Genomic DNA, 17,217 nt, shown 5'->3' on the forward strand with positions numbered 1-17,217 from the left:
ATGTTTGCTACTAATTATAATCGTTTTTTGTTAATATGTTTAGATGTGGCCGGATCTTATAAAAAAAAGTAAAGAAGGAGGTCTTGATGCGATCGAAACATATGTCTTCTGGAATGCGCATGAGCCTACTCGCCGTCAATATGATTTTTCTGGAAAATTAGATCTTATTCGATTCCTGAAAACCATTCAAAATGAAGGATTGTATGCTGTTCTTCGCATAGGACCATATGCATGTGCTGAGTGGAATTACGGGTAATATACTTAGAATGGATTTAGGTAGTCTCTTAAAGTGCAATATATACCAGTTTAATGCATTTTGATAATAAGATAGCTTCTTGTATGGTCATAGTGCGGTTTTCCATATAATGTTTTGATCAATAAATGGTCCAATGAATTGATTTTGTTAATCATTATACCAACACTTGTGTATCATAAATGTCAGTACTAGTCTTTTAGTTATAGTATATATTTTTAAGAAATTATTATAATGAGTTGGCTTCTTGTATGATGATATTACTGTTTATCATATAATATTTTTGACCTCGATTTTTTTTATTATTGTAAACAGAGGATTCCCAGTGTGGTTGCACAACATGCCTGGAATGGTGTTCAGAACTACTAATAAAGCATATATGGTAGTCTTACCTGATGATCAATATTTTTTTTTTATCATATATGTAGTGTTATTTTCAATTAAATTTTATATGAATGATTTATGTATAGGATGAGATGCAAAACTTCACAACTATGATAGTAGACATGGTCAAGAAAGAAAAATTATTTGCATCACAAGGAGGCCCAATTATTCTTGCTCAAGTATATCAATTTAAAATTTTAAATACATTATGTGGTGTTTTTTAATGTTATATACAATTCTTAACAATATATATATTTTTTTTTTATTAATCTTGCAGATAGAAAATGAGTATGGAAATGTAATGGGACCCTATGGAGAATCGGGTAAAGCATACATTAAGTGGTGTGCAAACATGGCTCAGTCTCTTGATGTTGGTGTTCCATGGATAATGTGTCAACAAAATGATGCTCCTCAGCCTATGGTAATAAGCTCAGTCTAGTTATAATGAGTATTTATTTAATATATTCAAAGGCTAATTATTTTAAATTGTTTCTGCTTTTATAGTTGAATACATGTAATGGCTTTTACTGTGACAATTTTGTACCAAACAATCCCAACACTCCTAAGATGTGGACTGAGAACTGGACCGGATGGTAAGTTTTATTTTCAGTATGATTATATTCTTATTATTTTGTAAATATTTTATCATAATATTTATTTTGTCTTCTATTTGTTTAGGTTTAAGCAATGGGGTGGTAAAAATCCTCATAGAACAACCGAAGATGTTGCATTTTCTGTTGCAAGATTCTTCCAAAGAGGAGGAACTTTTAATAATTATTATATGGTAAAAATATAATAATGAAATTTAACTTATTTATTAAAATAAGCTCACACAAAATCGACATTAACTAGAAAGAGTAATTGAACTGTTTTTATCATTGTAGTACCATGGAGGCACGAACTTTGACAGAACCGCAGGTGGTCCATACATCACAACTTCATATGATTATGATGCTCCCCTTGACGAATATGGTAAATTTAAAGTATATTCATATACAAAAATATTTTAGAAGTTTATATTTTTACTTACATGGGAAATCTATTAGGTAATTTGAGTCAACCAAAATACGGGCATTTGAAACAACTTCATGATGTTCTTCACACTATAGAGAAAACTCTAACATACGGAAACATCTCCACCATTGACTTTGGAAACTCTGCATCGGTAATATTCTTGTTATTTTTTATCAGTATATTCTTGAAATAATTACTTATCATGAAAATATTACATAGGCAACAATTTATAAAACCGAAGAAGGATCAAGCTGCTTTTTTGGAAATGGAAATGAAAATTCAGATGCAACAATTAGTTTCCAAGGAGAATCTTACGTTGTCCCGGCTTGGTCTGTTACCATTTTACCGGATTGCAAAAATGAGGCTTATAACACCGCCAAGGTTTTTTATTTAAAATTTTCTTTTGTGGACTTTAAATTTTCATACTAACAACCATTATTCATTCAAAGTTGTAACCAAAGTTCATTTTTTGTTGGTTTTATATTTTCAGATTACCACTCAGACTTCAATGATGGTTAAGAAACCAAATGAAGCTGAGGATACCCCTTCAACTCTGAAATGGTCATGGAGACCAGAGAACATGGACAACTTCCTTTTGAAAGGAAAAGGAGAATCTACACAGACACAACTATTTGATCAGAAAGTAGTCACCAATGACCAAAGTGATTATCTATGGTACATGACTACCGTTAAGTTTAAAAAACGAGATCCTTTTGTGGGTAAAACCATGTCTCTTCGCATCAACAGTACTGCTCATGTCCTTCACGCATTCGTCAATGGAAAAAATATTGGTAAGTAACTCTTATATATGTTTTACAAATCTCAATAACACCAACTTACCAAAAAGTCTTTGATTTATATTTGTAGGTAATCAACACGCTGAGAATGGAAAATTTAACTATGTATTTGAGAAAGATGTGAAGTTTAAGTCTGGTCGTAATGTCATTGCTCTTCTTAGCATAACTGTGGGACTTGCGGTAAGTTCTTAGATATTCTTTATCTTGTATTTATTTTTAAAGTTAAATCTCTTATTTTTTTACATTTTAACTGAAAATAAAAAATTTGACAATTTTTTTTATAGAACTATGGTGCTTTCTTTGAAAGTAAGCCGGCTGGAATCACTGGACCCATTTTTATTACTGGAATAAATGGTGATGAAACTATAGTTAAGGACTTGTCTGCTCATAAATGGAGCTATAAAACCGGTTTAAATGAGTTTGACAACCAACTCTTTAGAACGGAAGCAATGTCTAAATGGTCAGTTGAAAATGTACCGTTTAACCGAACCATGACTTGGTATAAGGTAAACAGATGTTATTATATATAAGATAACAAACCAAACACTTGTTGATTCAATATCAAATTAAATCTTTCCATTTTTTCTTTCAGGCTACATTCAAGTCTCCCTTGGGAAATGATCCAGTTGTTGTCGATCTTATGGGACTTGGAAAAGGTACAGCTTGGGTCAATGGAAACAACATTGGGCGTTATTGGCCGGCATTCATTTCAAGCGGAAATGGTTGTGATGCAAAATGTAATTATAGAGGTGCTTATCATGCTGAAAAATGTCTGACCAATTGTGGAGAACCCACACAAAGATGGTACATTTTCCACATCTTATTAGGTTCTAGAATAAAATATGTTAATGTTTAACCTGAGAAATCTTTACATGGATTTTGTTGCTTTGTTATTTTCTTGAACAGGTACCATGTTCCTCGTTCTTTCTTGAATGCAGAAGGAGATAACACACTAGTTTTGTTTGAAGAGATGGGAGGAAACCCATCGCTTGTCAGTTTCCAAACTACTAGAGTAGGAAGTGTTTGTGCTAACGTCTACGAAAAAACAATTATTGAGCTTTCATGCGACAGAAAACCCATTTCTGCCATCAAATTTGCATCCTTTGGTAACCCAGATGGCAATTGTGGATCTTTTGAAAAAGGAACTTGTGAATCAAGTAAAAACACGGCCGATATTCTCACACAAGAATGTGTTGGAAAAGAGAAGTGTTCCATTGATGTCTCAACAGAAAAGTTTGGTGCACCAGATTGCAGTGGTGCTCCTAGAAGGCTTGCAGTCGAAGCTATATGTTAAATGGTTTTCTAGATTTATGGTGTTTTCTTTATCATATTTCCAAATTATGCTATATTTTTTTTCAAAGATTTAATTCTTTTAATATTTATTGGTGGTTGTTTTATTCAATAAAAGAACATATTCTTATATACATTTTACACGGTCATCTTCTTTTCCCAAAACATTCATGGTCATTTCTTCTCCGCCATCATCACTCTCTCTGAAAAATTGAATAATTGTTCCCTTCGATATTTATTATTTTTTTTAATATATAACAATGACTAAACTGTGTTAGCTCAGTTGGTAAATAACTAATTTTAGAGTAATAAAATACACGAGTTCAAGTCTTATTGAGACTTTTTTATTTTTATTTTTGTATTAAATAAAATCTTGAGCTTATAACCAATCACACAAAATGATAGAGGAAAAACATCACATTTGAAAGCGTAGCAGAGTGTTTTACTTTAAAGAAATAGTATATAAATACGTGAAGAATATAAGACTATATCTTAAATAGTATATTAGACTCTCTATAAATAGTATAGTTCGCACAAGTACGATGTATAATTTGTAGTTTATAGGTTTTAATTGTTCACAGTATTCAATACTTTTTGGCCATCTTTGATTTTAAATAATATAACCAAAATATGTTATCATTTGTAAATGCTTAGTTTGATAATAAGTACAAACCAATCGATTCATAACAATGATACATTAACAAAACATACCAAATGTTTATTTACTGTGCAGCTACATTTCTATTCTACTTCGTCAAATAGAATGGAATACTACACATAACACACTGGAACTGAATGCCATGATGTAAAGCCGATGGAGTAATTAAGGAGAAGAATGAGGAGACGAATGAGAAAATATGATTTGCAGAAGAGCTGGTGCCGGAGTCGATGAGGACGAAAAGAAACCACCACAAAAGGTGCAGAAGAAAAAGAGACAAGAAGAAAAAGAGACAGTGGGATGAAGAGACATGGGTGACGACGGCAGTGGAGAGAAGGTTGTGGCAACGATGAAACAACCGGTGGTGATGGTAGTCGCATCAGGTGGAATAATATAAACATAATAAATATTATATTGCATTTCATTTATATTCTTTATGTATACAATAGTATAGAACATAAAAAATGTTTGCACTAAGATGTGGAGGCAGTGGAGAGAAGGTTGTGCAACGATGAAACAACTGGTGATGGTGATAGTTGTTGTGCTGATCATATGGAATAATATAAACATAATATATATTGCATTGCATTCATTTCTATTCTATATGTATACAATAGTACAGAACATATAAAATGTTCATTTTCTCCGGTCATTTTTACTAACTGTGGCGTGTATGTAACAGCAGCAAAAAAAAAGGTGTTTCTCTCCATGTCAAATACATAGGATGTGGAGGAAGTGAGTCCTAGAATGTGAATTAAAAAAAGAGGAAGAAAGTGAGGGGTTTGTGCTTTCAAATTTGCTAAACACTAGTAGCGTGAATGTTAGGAAATTGGCAACACAATATTCGTTTCAAATCAACTCTGGTGCGTCTAAAGCGTACGTCCAATGAATAGATATATCAAACTGTATTCATTTCTACAGTATCACACCAACCTAATTCAAAATTGCGATACCAAGCGATGAGAAAGTAAGTTACACAACAATAGTACAAGAATTTAAATGTTTCTTTTCCTATTTTGTTGTTAACTTAATATGGTTTTTTTATCAGGGGGTAACAATCTAAAGCAACTTCTTATGGAACTGTAAATGATCATGGTTTAATTATCATGAATCACGGAGAATGGTTTGAGATTAATAGTTTCAAACTAATGCACGCATCTGGGATTACACAAGGACGACTAGAAAAAGATACCATCTTCTCCTAGACAAAAATACACTTGACTTACCAGATTCCACCAACAGCCTGCTGCAACTAAGTTGACATTAAGACTAATTGTATGGGATACATGATATTTTTCATTTCATTTGTGTTTTTATTTTCTGAATAATTTGTTGATGTTTTCTATTTTAACGATTCTGGCTTTTTTGTAACCTTCCATCTGCCAGTTTAATTGATGAATTGTCTACTTCAAGTAATTTTCGCAGAAATAAATTATATTCATGTATTATTTTTAGTTTTGTATGATTCAAAGTTGTTGAAGAACTTTGAATAATAAACTAATCTAACCACACCAAAAATTCCATCAAATTACAGCAGCACATATAAATCTGGAAGACAAACCTGCGATTGGTTTATATATATCAGCTTGAAAGGCATAATATTTGGTTCTGTCAGTTCTCGGATCATCAGTGACGAAGTACTGCTCGGCTTTTGAAGTCCTTGGAGCTTGAGCTATCGAGTAATTGTTGTCGGAGTTTTAGAGGAATCACTGTACATATGAAACTTCATCTTGAATCGAAAGAGGAGAATTGTGGGATTGTTTTGATCGATTGAAAGGGATCAGATCGAGTTTTGATTAATCCACCGAAACATTAAAAAATATTGAAAGCGTTTAGATACGATGTAGCCTTATTTGGTGCAGAATCATTTTATGTTTTGGGTTGTTACTCACCTGCCCCAATTGTTTCACCCTTTTAAAAATTATTCATATAAACTCATTCCCCAGCTATCATCCTAGTAGTCTATTATTACGGAACCAGTACAAAATATGTTTAAAATCATCATATAAAATACCAGACAACCAATAGGAAGTGGATTATTGAGGGTGCATGTTGAATAACAAATAATAAGAGAAGAGAAAGAAAACAACAGAGATTGTTGAGAAGAGCCCCTCTCGTTTGCCCAGAGGTGTCACCCAATTGTTTTATTGGTATGTAGTAAAGATTGAGAGCTTGAGACTAAAGTGCAGATCCAGATAAACGCCTTCTTGATGCATTCGAAATCGAAACTTGACCCAACTTATCCGAATCACTTGACAACGTTCTTTCTCTCACCGGCTCGTAATGCCTTAGCCACACCCCAGTGTAGGCCTACACAATACAATCATTAACCCATGATGAGCCAAACAGGAAAATACAACACCTATTTTTAAATCAATAATATATCAGAGTGCATGTATAAATAACCAATGAGCCAAAGAGTGCACTTACCTGTTGGGGTCTCATGATCTTAGTGTCAGGATCATCCAAAGACTCCCGCCAGTGTGACAAATACCCAGCCATACGCGGGACTGCAAACAGGACTGTGAAGAATTCTGGTGGGAATCCCATTGCCCTGTCCAATGCATTTACCAAACACATCAGATTCAGGTACAGAAGCTTATATGAAAGACCTTTTTGTTTTGGTAAGACAGAGTAAGATATGGCTTACCTATAGATTAATCCAGAGTAGAAATCCACATTTGGATAAAGCTTTCTCTTCACAAAATATTCATCAGAGAGTGCCGCCTTCTCTAGAGCAACTGCTACCTGATAAAACATCATACATACAAAACTTTGTTTAAACCACAATCTTTATATATTTATAATACAAAAAGGAATCTCTAACATACCTCGATCAGAGGATCCCTTCCAACGATGGAGAACACTTCATCCGCCAGTTTCTTAATGACTTTTGCTCTCGGGTCGTAGTTTTTGTAAACACGATGTCCAAAACCAGACATCTTCCTCTTTCTGAGGATATGCAAAAAAGTAACTTAATATTAGTGGCATTACTCATCACAATCTTATAGAGTTACCTGCTCTTCACCCCTTCGATGAACTCTGGAATGTTTTCAACACTCCCAATCTCTGCTAACATCTTAAGGACAGCCTCGTTCGCACCGCCATGAAGAGGACCGTATAGCGCTCCAACAGCTCCCGCAACAGCGGTGTACACGTCAACACCACTGCAGAAACACAACACATATTCAAACATACCTCAGAGCAGACTGAATGAATCTTCTTCTAACCAGTGGTAAGTAAGTACCTAGAGGCAAGATGCCGAGCAGCAGCAGTGGAGCAGTTCATTTCATGTTCAGCATGCAGTATGAAGAGGATGTCTAGCACCCGAGCCAGACGAGGATTAGGCTTGTAAGACGTATTGCCCCTGAGATACCAGTGCAGAATTTTTAAAACTATCATCCTCTACAGATTCAAGTGTCTGGCCAAAAATAAAAAGATGGTGGCGTACATTGAATCCAGCATATAGAGGAAATTCTCAGCATAAGAAAGGTTGCCAGAAGGAAGAACAGGAGGCCTGCCTGCCATCCTCAAATAAGCAGCCGCCGCAACTGTTGGAGCCTGCAAACACGTTATATTAATGATAGATATACACGTACAAAATATTGAAAGTCTGGTTATAACATTAAGGCAACAGACACAACAATACCTTTCCAAGAATACGAACAATCTGTTTATCACGAACTTGTTTCGACTTGTAAATATCTTGGCCCTGCATCCAATCGGAATTTCCGTTTAAAAATCATGAAAACACAAACAAATGGAGTATTAGAGTATGGGGATGGCAGGAAAAGACATGTAACACAATACATAAATAAGAAAACAGGATTACCCTAAGAGCAGGGTTGGCATCAGGATGAAAGATGGAAAGTGCACTCATTGCACTCACAAGAACCCCCATTGGGTGTGCATCATGAGGCATGGACTGTATGATTTCCTGCCAAAATATTCAGAAAATAATCATCATCAGATATCCAAATTCCCAATACTTCCCTACAGAATAGAATAGAAGACCGTTGTTCAGCAATACATCTCTGTGTTATTGAGACTAACATATTGATTATAAAGTCTGAAACTTATACTAGTATGATGACGAAGAATACATATGAGGAAAGAGTACCAAAACTCCTTGTGGGACAGCAGAATGCTGAGAAATGGTGAACTCCCAATCAGCTAGCTGAGTTTGACAAGGCAGATTCCCATACACTGCCACCAAAGATGATTACTTTATCAAAGACTATGATCAAACATTAGCTACAAGATGATGCAAGAGACTTACTGAGGAGGTAAGAAACCTCAATGAAAGTGCTGCTCTCAGCCAACTCTTCTATTGGGTACCCACGATAACGTAAGATCCCTTCATCTCCATCGATGTAAGAGATCGAAGACCTAACAGGAGCCGTGTTCAAGTAACCTGGATCGTACAACTTAAGCCCCTTGTCATCCTTCCCCGTCGTCGTTATCTGCACCATCAAATCAAATTCATCGTCAGATCGATTTTTAGAATTCGATTGAGAGAGAGAGAGATTACAATTACCTTCTTGAGATCAACGGCTTTAACGGTACCGTCCTCTGATACCGGGACCTGATACTTCCTCCCCGTGCGCTCATCGACGATCGTCAAGCTTCCCTTGAGCGATCCATGCGGTGGTAAAGCACTCGATGTGCACCACGGCTCGATCGCCGGCGGCAACACCTGGATCGATCCGACGGGATCAGATACCGCCAAGTGCGCAGTGAGAACGGCCAATCTTCTCGCAGAAATCTCCATTTTCACCTCCACAAATATCAGAGAATTCGAAAAAAAAATAAGCGAAGAAGAAGAAGAGGAAGAAGAAACTTTCTTCGGGTTATATTTCGGGTATCCGGGTTTACCCGAAGATCAACGGTGAGATGATGATAAAGTCTGGATCGACGGTTGGTATTCTTTTAATCTTAATATAGAAAGTCCAAGATGCTTATCCTCATGGGATTTAAACTTTCCTTATACTTAAATCAACTTTAGCGCGGCAAGGCAGTGAAGACTACTCGCTCTAGGAGATAGTAGAAGTTGATTGGCTTCCTCGGTTTCCTAAATATCTTTTAGTTAATGGGCCAACACATGTGGACTCAAAGAGATAAGTTATAATCTGCTTAGGTCGGCCCATTTAAGCTTTATCTTATTATATAAAGTTTGGTTCTTCAAAATTGCTAATTAACACGATTTTGACACATGACAATTATATATTTAAGATTGTAACATGTGTTAATATTGTTTTTTTTCCTAAAATCATTTAAAAAAAAGATAACTGTAAAAAAAAATGATAGTAATTATCCTTTTTAAAAATCTTAAACCAAAAAATTGTAGAAGAGTGTTTAATGTTAATTTTCTTTTATTAGTTCTTAAAGTTGTTAATTAACATGATCGCGACACATGACAGTTATATAATTAAGATTGTGACATTTGTTAATACTATTTTTTTTTTCTATCATAAAAAAACTATAATTATTCACATATTAACACGATTTTTTGAAAAAAATAATTGTAATTTTCTTTTTTACAAATCCTATACCAAAAATGATTTGTACAAATAATTTATTTAATATTAATTTTTCTTTACTAAAATCATAAACCAAAAACAATTTGTACAAATAATTTTCCTTTTTCTAAAATAATAAAGAAAAGATAACTGTAAAAAAATGATAGTAATTATCCTTTTTAAAATTCTAAAGCCAAAAAATTGTAAAAGAGTGTTTAATGTTAATTTTCTTTTATTAAGATCTGATTTTTTGAAAAAAGTAATAGAAATTTTCGTTTTTACAATTCCTATACCAAAAACGATTTGTAAAAATAATTTATTTAATACTAATTTTCCTTTTCTAAAATCATAAAAAAAAAGATAACTGTTAAAAATATTAATAGTAATTATCCTTTTTAAAACTTTTAAACACAAAATTGTAAAAGAGTGTTTAATGTTAATTTTCCTTTATTCAAATCCTAATTAAAAAGATCATAAACCAAAAGGAACTACAATTATTCACATCTATATATAGGACTAAGCTCTCTCATATTTTGACACTTCTCATATTTGATCAGCAAGCATAAAGAAAAATATTAGGTGAGTTTTTTGGTCATCGCATGTTCTTTTCTTCTTATAAACTGATGTTAAATTTTTTTTTCATTATTGTCATGCTGGGCACGTAAGTTGTTGCCACAATAATGCTTAGGAGTTTGTACATACAATATATAATTAGTTATGATGTTGTACATAAGTTAATGTCAACGCCAATTTATTACTTTAATACGTTTAATTATGCTTATGTGTGTTCGTTCTATTTATTATTTTCTAACTGAAATTGTAATTCAATTTGCTACTAGGAATTATCAAGAAACAATGGCTTCAGAAAGTTATTTAACACTAGATCATTTAAATAAGAAATGTCCTTACCGTCGTACTGAGTACGTCTTACTAGAAAGTGGGAAGCAAGAAATTTAAATAAGAATAACGAGCTTATAGGAATAAATTTTCTCCTACTTGATAAGATGGTAAATATTTTATTTAAAAAAAATATTATATAGTTTTATTGTTAAAAATAATTTGTTTATTATATAGGAAAATACAATTCAAGGTTGTGTGCATCCTTCTCTTATTGAAAAGTTCGGAGATGGATTACATGAAGGGGCCATTATTGAAATCTGCAAATTTAATTTGCAAGATTACAATAAAAACTACAAAATCTCATATCATAAATTTCAGATAAGATTGACCGAGAGAACAACAATTGCATGTGTGGAGCAACAATTACCTCAAACATCGCTTGAAAATTTTCTATTTCGAAACTATGAAGAGTTTGCTCAACTGAAAGATTCAACATATGATTTATATGGTAATATTTTGTATTTTCTTTGGTCAGTTATTTCTTTATCTTTCCCCTTTTGACTTCGCTTTATATCTTCAGGATAGTTAAATCTCTTGCAGTATTGAATGCAAAGATTGATAGGTTTAAATAATTATTACATCGACTGAAGTTGGATCCTTTCGTATAGAGTCTGCTTGACATTGGTTGATGCATTTGTATGTTTAGTAGGTCATTGATTGATTGATTACTAGGAACACATAATCTGTTTTTTTGTAGCAATTTGGTTGTCAAACATCATATGTTTCTGTCAAATTATTCGGTATTTGTAATGAATTTTGCTTGAAATAACATTATTATATAACACGATTTTTGTTACAGATGTAATCAAATATATAAAGAATATTGAGAAAACGGATGTTCTGTCCTCCGAAGAGTTATTCAACTTTATTGTTAGAAAGGTATATTTTTCAATTCCAATTCTATTAATCAATTTCGATTTTTATTTTTTATTTCTCTTTTACAAAAATTTTATCTTATACAGTAGAATTGACATACAAGCAACACTATGGGCTGAAAAAGCAGAACTATTTGAAGATAAATATCGCGCTTTGAAAAGTAATAATATTTTTCTTATCATGACAAGTGTTTTGATCAAGACATATCAAGGTGTCATTTGTCTCTCAGCATCTTCTGGGACTAAATTCTATTTGAATTATGATTTTGATTCTGTTACCGACTTTCGAAAAAGGTACTATTTAAAAGTTCAGTTCGGGTTCGGATAACCTATTTAAATAATTTTTGAAAATTTAAAATTCATTATATACTTTAAATCCTCAAAATCAATAAATACAATAATATATTACATATAAATTTGAATAACATATGTTAAAACACCTAAAATTGACATATAAATTGGAGCTGTCAAAAAAAAACATATAAATTGGTTTGGTTTGAACATTTTGATAGAGAATCAATAGAAATTTCAAATATATTTTGGTGTTTTCAGTATATTTTAGCTATCTTAGACATTTAGTTTTAACTATTTGTTTATATTTTCAAGTGTTTTACACACCTTAAAAGTATCTTATATATTTTGGATGTTATTAATATACATTAAATCTAAAAATAATTAATATATTTAGGTATATAAATCTATTTAATATATATTCAGATACCCAAAATACTTCGTTTCATTTCTCTAGATACCAAAATTTTGAACCCGTTCGAATATTTAATCAATTTCAATTCAGGTTCTATATTACTTTTTGGATCGGGTATGGTTCAGTTTTTTGGATTTTGTTTTTTTTTTGCCCAGCCCTATATTAATCTCTATTTCATAGTAACATACGAAGACGTTTTCATTAAATTAATATAATAAAAACATGTTATAAAAAATCTTTTAAAATCATTCCAAATTACTATTAATATAGCCTTGCATCATTCCAAAATACGATTTGAGTTGAACTTGAACATGATTATTCCAAAACAGACGATATAGTCTGATCATTAAAAGGTGAACTATTTATAAAAAACAAAAACAAATTATTAAATATTGTAAAACACAAAAGACAAACATCATAAATTATGTAGAAAACAGATTTAAATTCAAAAATGTGTCCACAACATATACATATATTCTAAAATTGATGTAAAATTTTTTTACATTCTTTATATGTTTTCATAAAATTAAAAATCAAACAAAATCCGTGCAACGCACGGGTCCATACCTAGTATAATCATAAAGTCTCACTCATGTCAGATGAAATAGCAACGGGAAAAAGGACTAGTTAAATTGTGATAATCCTAGAATCATAAAAAAAGTTATGTATTAAACTTTAAAAAATTTATATATTAGAATTTTTAAGAGGTAAAACCATTTTTTTATTGGATCATATTTTGAGAACCGTCCTGAACATGACTAATTTATTTTCTTTGACAAGTTTATTTTGAGAACCGAACTGAACCGGCCGAAGATCAAACCCACTTGATTATTTTTTTTACATTAGAAGTTGTATTCCCTACTCCCTAGTAGTCAGTTTCTTTGATAAGGCTTAGATTTGGAGCTAGTAAGTTATAACCCATCGGTTAAATGATTCTAAACATGCATCTAATTTAGCTTTTAATCTAGAGACATGAGCTGGTGGAAGTAAGCATGATTCTTTCCCTGCAAAGACCAAACAAAACATGATCACATCCAATGGTTTGTGATGACTTTGGCACGTTTTAAGATAATATAAATGCTTACCTAATGTATATATGTGATGTATTAGAGTAAATGCAATTAGTAATTACAAGGAAAGTGATGGAGGCATGAGCAAAAAGAGTTTCTATAATTTGTACACAAATAGTTAATGTGAACTATGAGAAAGGTTTGTGAATGATTATGACTATACGTATGATTGGTCACCACTTAATGGATTCCTTAATTTCTTGTTCCCTCATTAAGTTGTCGTCTCATCATTTCTTTTCATTTCTAGACCCATGGTCTCAGATTGGACTTTTAAAGGTAGATTTCAATATCAATGGTCGCACTTTTTTAGTCCAACGTTTTCATTTTCAAGTTCTCAAACAAGTGTGGTGATTATTTTGCAGTTCTTATTCACACGTCTAACTTCTATTATGTATGTCATTTTCTACGGATAAGAAGCGTAAGCGTTGCAAATAATATTATCTCGAATTAAATGGGATTAATTAGGCCATAATCTAGATTCTATGTATCTTTTATATATATAAAAACAAAACATACGCTCAAATTTAGTTGCGTATTTGAGTAGATATTGTCTTCATTACTTGTAAGAAAAAACTCGTTGGACTGCACAATAGTTTTGTTAACGTGTAATTAAATAGCGTATTTGTAAGATTTGAGATTCAAAATCGTCTTTGACAGCTATGCTCAACATGCTTTGAATCATAAGCACTGTCTAGATTCTCAGCATGTAACTTATATTTCAGATCAGATTGACTGCAAAACGAGGTCCCACGCAAGAAGGAAAAGACAAGTATGATGTTCTTGGTCTGGAGTTCTCAGTCGAGCATGTTATTAAGGGGTGCAAGAGTGGATTTCCAACAAAAAACAAGCTTTATGGGACAAAAATCGAAGAAAGAATAAAGATAGAGGGTGAAAACACAATATATGATTTGTTATCGCCTATTTCCCATAAAGGATTCAGATACTAGGAGAAGTTGATGCCAATTTCACATGCAAGTCTCTTTCATTACATCTCCATATTTTACCGCACCTACGTCTCTATGTTTACATTCTTGTCATCGACTTTTTCATGAATAATTTTTTTTTGCAATTTTTATTTCACTTACAATTATGAATTTCTTATATATATCACTACAAGAAAACAGGGGGATTCTGATGGCCGAAATCGTCAGAAATTCGTCGGAATAGACCGATTCTGACGAATTTCTGACGAACCAGTCCGTCGGTATAATTTCGTCGGAAAAAAAGGATTCGTCGGAATTTCGTCAGACCTTCCGACGACTTTCTGACGAATACCAAGAAACGTCATTCTGACGAACTTCCGACGATATTCCGATGCGGGCACACGAGACCAGAGTTCATCGGAAAAACTATATACCGACGGAGCACGTTCCTCGGACTATACCGACGAACCGAGTCCTTGGAAAATACCGACGGACTATTGTTCGTCGGAATTTTCCGAGGAACCTTCTCCGTCGGTATTTTCCGAGGACTTCGTTCGTCGGTATAGTCCGACGCCCTCAATTCGTCGGAATATATCAATTTTAAATACGAATTAATTTTGCATTTTTATATATTTTTTTATATTAAAAATTAATTAATAAATAAATAAAATCTGAAATTTAAAACTAATAATATTATAGAATTTAAATTCATACAAACCGAAATAGAAAAAAAACATTCAGAAAGTTAAAAATTCATACAAACCGAAATAGAAAAAAAACATTCAGAAAGTTTTAAAAAGCAGAAAAAAACTAAGAACTCGAAGACATCAAACGATCTAGCTTCTGCATTATCTCGGCGTTGACCTTCTTCTGTAGCGGGAATATATGCGGGAACCGAGCTTTGTTCGTGAGACGATCCCGATGCACGGGAACTGCTCACCGAACTACGTCGAAGACGGGCTGCGGGGCGGGGTACATCCTCGGACCTAAAAAAAATTAATACATCAAAAATCTTTTCAAATCATTTCTATTTTTAATGTTTCATTTATATATTTACAAAAGGTTTTATAAACGTTTAAAAAAAAACTATTAAACCTTTTATTATACATAGTTTATTACTGGAAACTTATAAAAAATTATAAAAAATTTAAATTTTTTTAATATACATGATTTATATATACATATATATATATATATATATATATATGTAAACAAAATTATAAAATTTTTATAAATATAGAAAAATGTTGTTAAATATTTTTAAAATTTTTAAAAAATATTTTATTATACATAGATTATTACTGGAAACTTGAAAAACGTTTTTAAAAATCAAAAAATGTTTTAAAAATAGTAAAACGTCTTGAATTTTGACAAAAACACAAAATAATTCCAAGAAAAACTAAAACAACAATCCAAACAACAATCCTAACTTATATATCCTAAACTATCCATTCAATCCTAAAATTTTCAATCAAACAACCTAAAATCCGAGATCTAACTTCCAAAACCCTAAAAAAATGAGATAAAACAAGGTTGGGATGATTCTTACATGATTTGGGGTTTGGGGAAGAGATATGAGGGTGAGAAGAGGGTTCGCCGGTGATAGGAGCTCGAGAATGGTCGGAATCGCCGTGAAAGGGAGAGAAATCGCGGAGAGGATTGAGAGAGAGGCGGAGGCGGAAATAACGAAGAAGGAAGAAGAAGAGTAATTATATTTAACGTTTCCGACGGACACAGGTTCGTCAGTATTCCGTCGGGATAATTAAATATATACCGATTGGCGGTTCGCGAAAATTTTCACGCGGTTTGGTTTTCCCGGGTAAATTGAAATTCCGACGGAATTGGTGTCCGTCAGTATATTCCGACGGAATTGGTGTCCGTCAGTATATTCCGACGGAATACTGACGACCTTTTCTGACCGAATTCCGACGACTTAGTGTTTAGGGGTTGATTACAAGTTTCTAAATGCAAAATCCAAATCTTTGATAATATATATAGTATTTGCATAAAGATTTAACAATAAAAATGTTTTTATAACACGATTTTACACAACAACATTTTTTGTAGTGTAAGATTAGATGAATATGATTGTATAAGTATATGAGTGTTAAGATGAGATGTTATGAAAACAATGATATGCATACATAAATATTTTAATGAGTTGTTATATTTGAACGGTTGTGATCTAATACTATACTAAACACTTATTATGTGTTATTTTCATAGTTTTGGCATCTAAATTTATTGATTTTTATGTTTGAAATTTTTTAGAAAAACATGTCCTCGGTAATTCGTCGGAATATACCGACGACATTCCGACGAACTAGTCAAGTTCGTCGGAATGTCGTCGGTATATTCCGACGAATTACCGAGGAAATTTCCAAACTTCAATGGAACCCTTTGTCGTCGCTATGTCGTCGGTATTTTGCGAGGAATTTCCGACGGAAACATGGTTCGTCGGAAATTCGTCGGAAAGTTCCGACGGAATACCGACGATGGTAACAGTTATATCTGTTAATCGGAATGTCCTCGGAAGTTCGTCGGTATATTCCGACGCATTTCCGACGACTACAACGGTTATATGTTTTATCGGAATGTCGTCAAAAAGTCGTCGGAATATTCCGACGAACCATTTTTCTTCGGAAATTCGTCGGAAATGGCCGACGGAATTCCGACGACTTCAAATTTTTTGTTTTCGTCGGAAATTGGTCAGAAATCCGTCACAAACGTCCGACGACATTGTAGTCCGTCGGAACCTCCGTCGGAATATATATATTCTTCCAAGTTGTAACGATCAAATAAATATGCATGCATTATGTCATATATGG

The 17,217-nt window shown here is 32.8% G+C and overlaps 3 protein-coding genes across 3 annotated transcripts; 2 read left to right on the forward strand and 1 right to left on the reverse strand.

Moving 5' to 3' along the window:
* The first annotated feature begins 989 nt into the window (after nucleotides 1–989).
* LOC125575468 (beta-galactosidase 15-like) lies at nucleotides 990–2,823 on the forward strand. The gene is made up of 7 exons (XM_048735561.1): nucleotides 990–1,058; nucleotides 1,142–1,230; nucleotides 1,316–1,421; nucleotides 1,522–1,609; nucleotides 1,684–1,802; nucleotides 1,871–2,032; nucleotides 2,142–2,823. Exons 1-7 carry the CDS (start codon nucleotides 990–992, stop codon nucleotides 2,448–2,450), a joined length of 942 nt encoding a protein of 313 aa, XP_048591518.1. The 3' UTR covers nucleotides 2,451–2,823.
* A 74-nt stretch (nucleotides 2,824–2,897) lies between these two features.
* LOC125576161 (beta-galactosidase 7-like) lies at nucleotides 2,898–3,742 on the forward strand. The gene is made up of 3 exons (XM_048735562.1): nucleotides 2,898–2,954; nucleotides 3,041–3,252; nucleotides 3,355–3,742. The coding sequence occupies exons 1-3, from the start codon at nucleotides 2,898–2,900 to the stop codon at nucleotides 3,740–3,742; spliced, it is 657 nt and encodes a 218-aa protein (XP_048591519.1).
* A 2,641-nt stretch (nucleotides 3,743–6,383) lies between these two features.
* On the reverse strand, nucleotides 6,384–9,320 carry LOC106353174 (citrate synthase 2, peroxisomal-like). Its single transcript, XM_013792879.3, has 12 exons — nucleotides 8,934–9,320; nucleotides 8,676–8,859; nucleotides 8,517–8,602; nucleotides 8,229–8,333; nucleotides 8,046–8,108; nucleotides 7,848–7,957; nucleotides 7,644–7,763; nucleotides 7,414–7,563; nucleotides 7,228–7,348; nucleotides 7,047–7,144; nucleotides 6,827–6,950; nucleotides 6,384–6,706 (listed from the first exon to the last, which is right to left on the reverse strand). The coding sequence occupies exons 1-12, from the start codon at nucleotides 9,165–9,167 to the stop codon at nucleotides 6,575–6,577; spliced, it is 1,527 nt and encodes a 508-aa protein (XP_013648333.2). The 5' UTR covers nucleotides 9,168–9,320; the 3' UTR covers nucleotides 6,384–6,574.
* Between the last annotated feature and the right edge of the window lie 7,897 nt (nucleotides 9,321–17,217).

This window comes from Brassica napus, chromosome A7, assembly GCF_020379485.1.
Source record: "Brassica napus cultivar Da-Ae chromosome A7, Da-Ae, whole genome shotgun sequence".
Classification (NCBI taxonomy): Eukaryota; Viridiplantae; Streptophyta; class Magnoliopsida; order Brassicales; family Brassicaceae; genus Brassica; species Brassica napus.

What these genes read in the sequence shown, in the direction of transcription:
- LOC125575468 (XM_048735561.1), top strand. Translation starts at nt 990, where the DNA reads ATGGCTCAGTCTCTTGATGTTGGTGTTCCATGGATAATGTGTCAACAA. An exon ending in ACTGAGAACTGGACCGGATG is followed by an intron (nt 1,231 to 1,315) that starts GTAAGTTTTATT and finishes CTATTTGTTTAG; the next exon opens with GTTTAAGCAATGGGGTGGTA. An exon ending in AGGCTTATAACACCGCCAAG is followed by an intron (nt 2,033 to 2,141) that starts GTTTTTTATTTA and finishes TTATATTTTCAG; the next exon opens with ATTACCACTCAGACTTCAAT.
- LOC125576161 (XM_048735562.1), top strand. Translation starts at nt 2,898, where the DNA reads ATGTCTAAATGGTCAGTTGAAAATGTACCGTTTAACCGAACCATGACT. An exon ending in GAACCATGACTTGGTATAAG is followed by an intron (nt 2,955 to 3,040) that starts GTAAACAGATGT and finishes TTTTTCTTTCAG; the next exon opens with GCTACATTCAAGTCTCCCTT. An exon ending in GGAGAACCCACACAAAGATG is followed by an intron (nt 3,253 to 3,354) that starts GTACATTTTCCA and finishes TTTCTTGAACAG; the next exon opens with GTACCATGTTCCTCGTTCTT.
- LOC106353174 (XM_013792879.3), bottom strand. Translation starts at nt 9,167, where the DNA reads ATGGAGATTTCTGCGAGAAGATTGGCCGTTCTCACTGCGCACTTGGCG. An exon ending in GCTCGGCATCTTGCCTCTAG is followed by an intron (nt 7,564 to 7,643) that starts GTACTTACTTAC and finishes GTGTTTCTGCAG; the next exon opens with TGGTGTTGACGTGTACACCG. An exon ending in AGATCATGAGACCCCAACAG is followed by an intron (nt 6,707 to 6,826) that starts GTAAGTGCACTC and finishes TGTATTGTGTAG; the next exon opens with GCCTACACTGGGGTGTGGCT.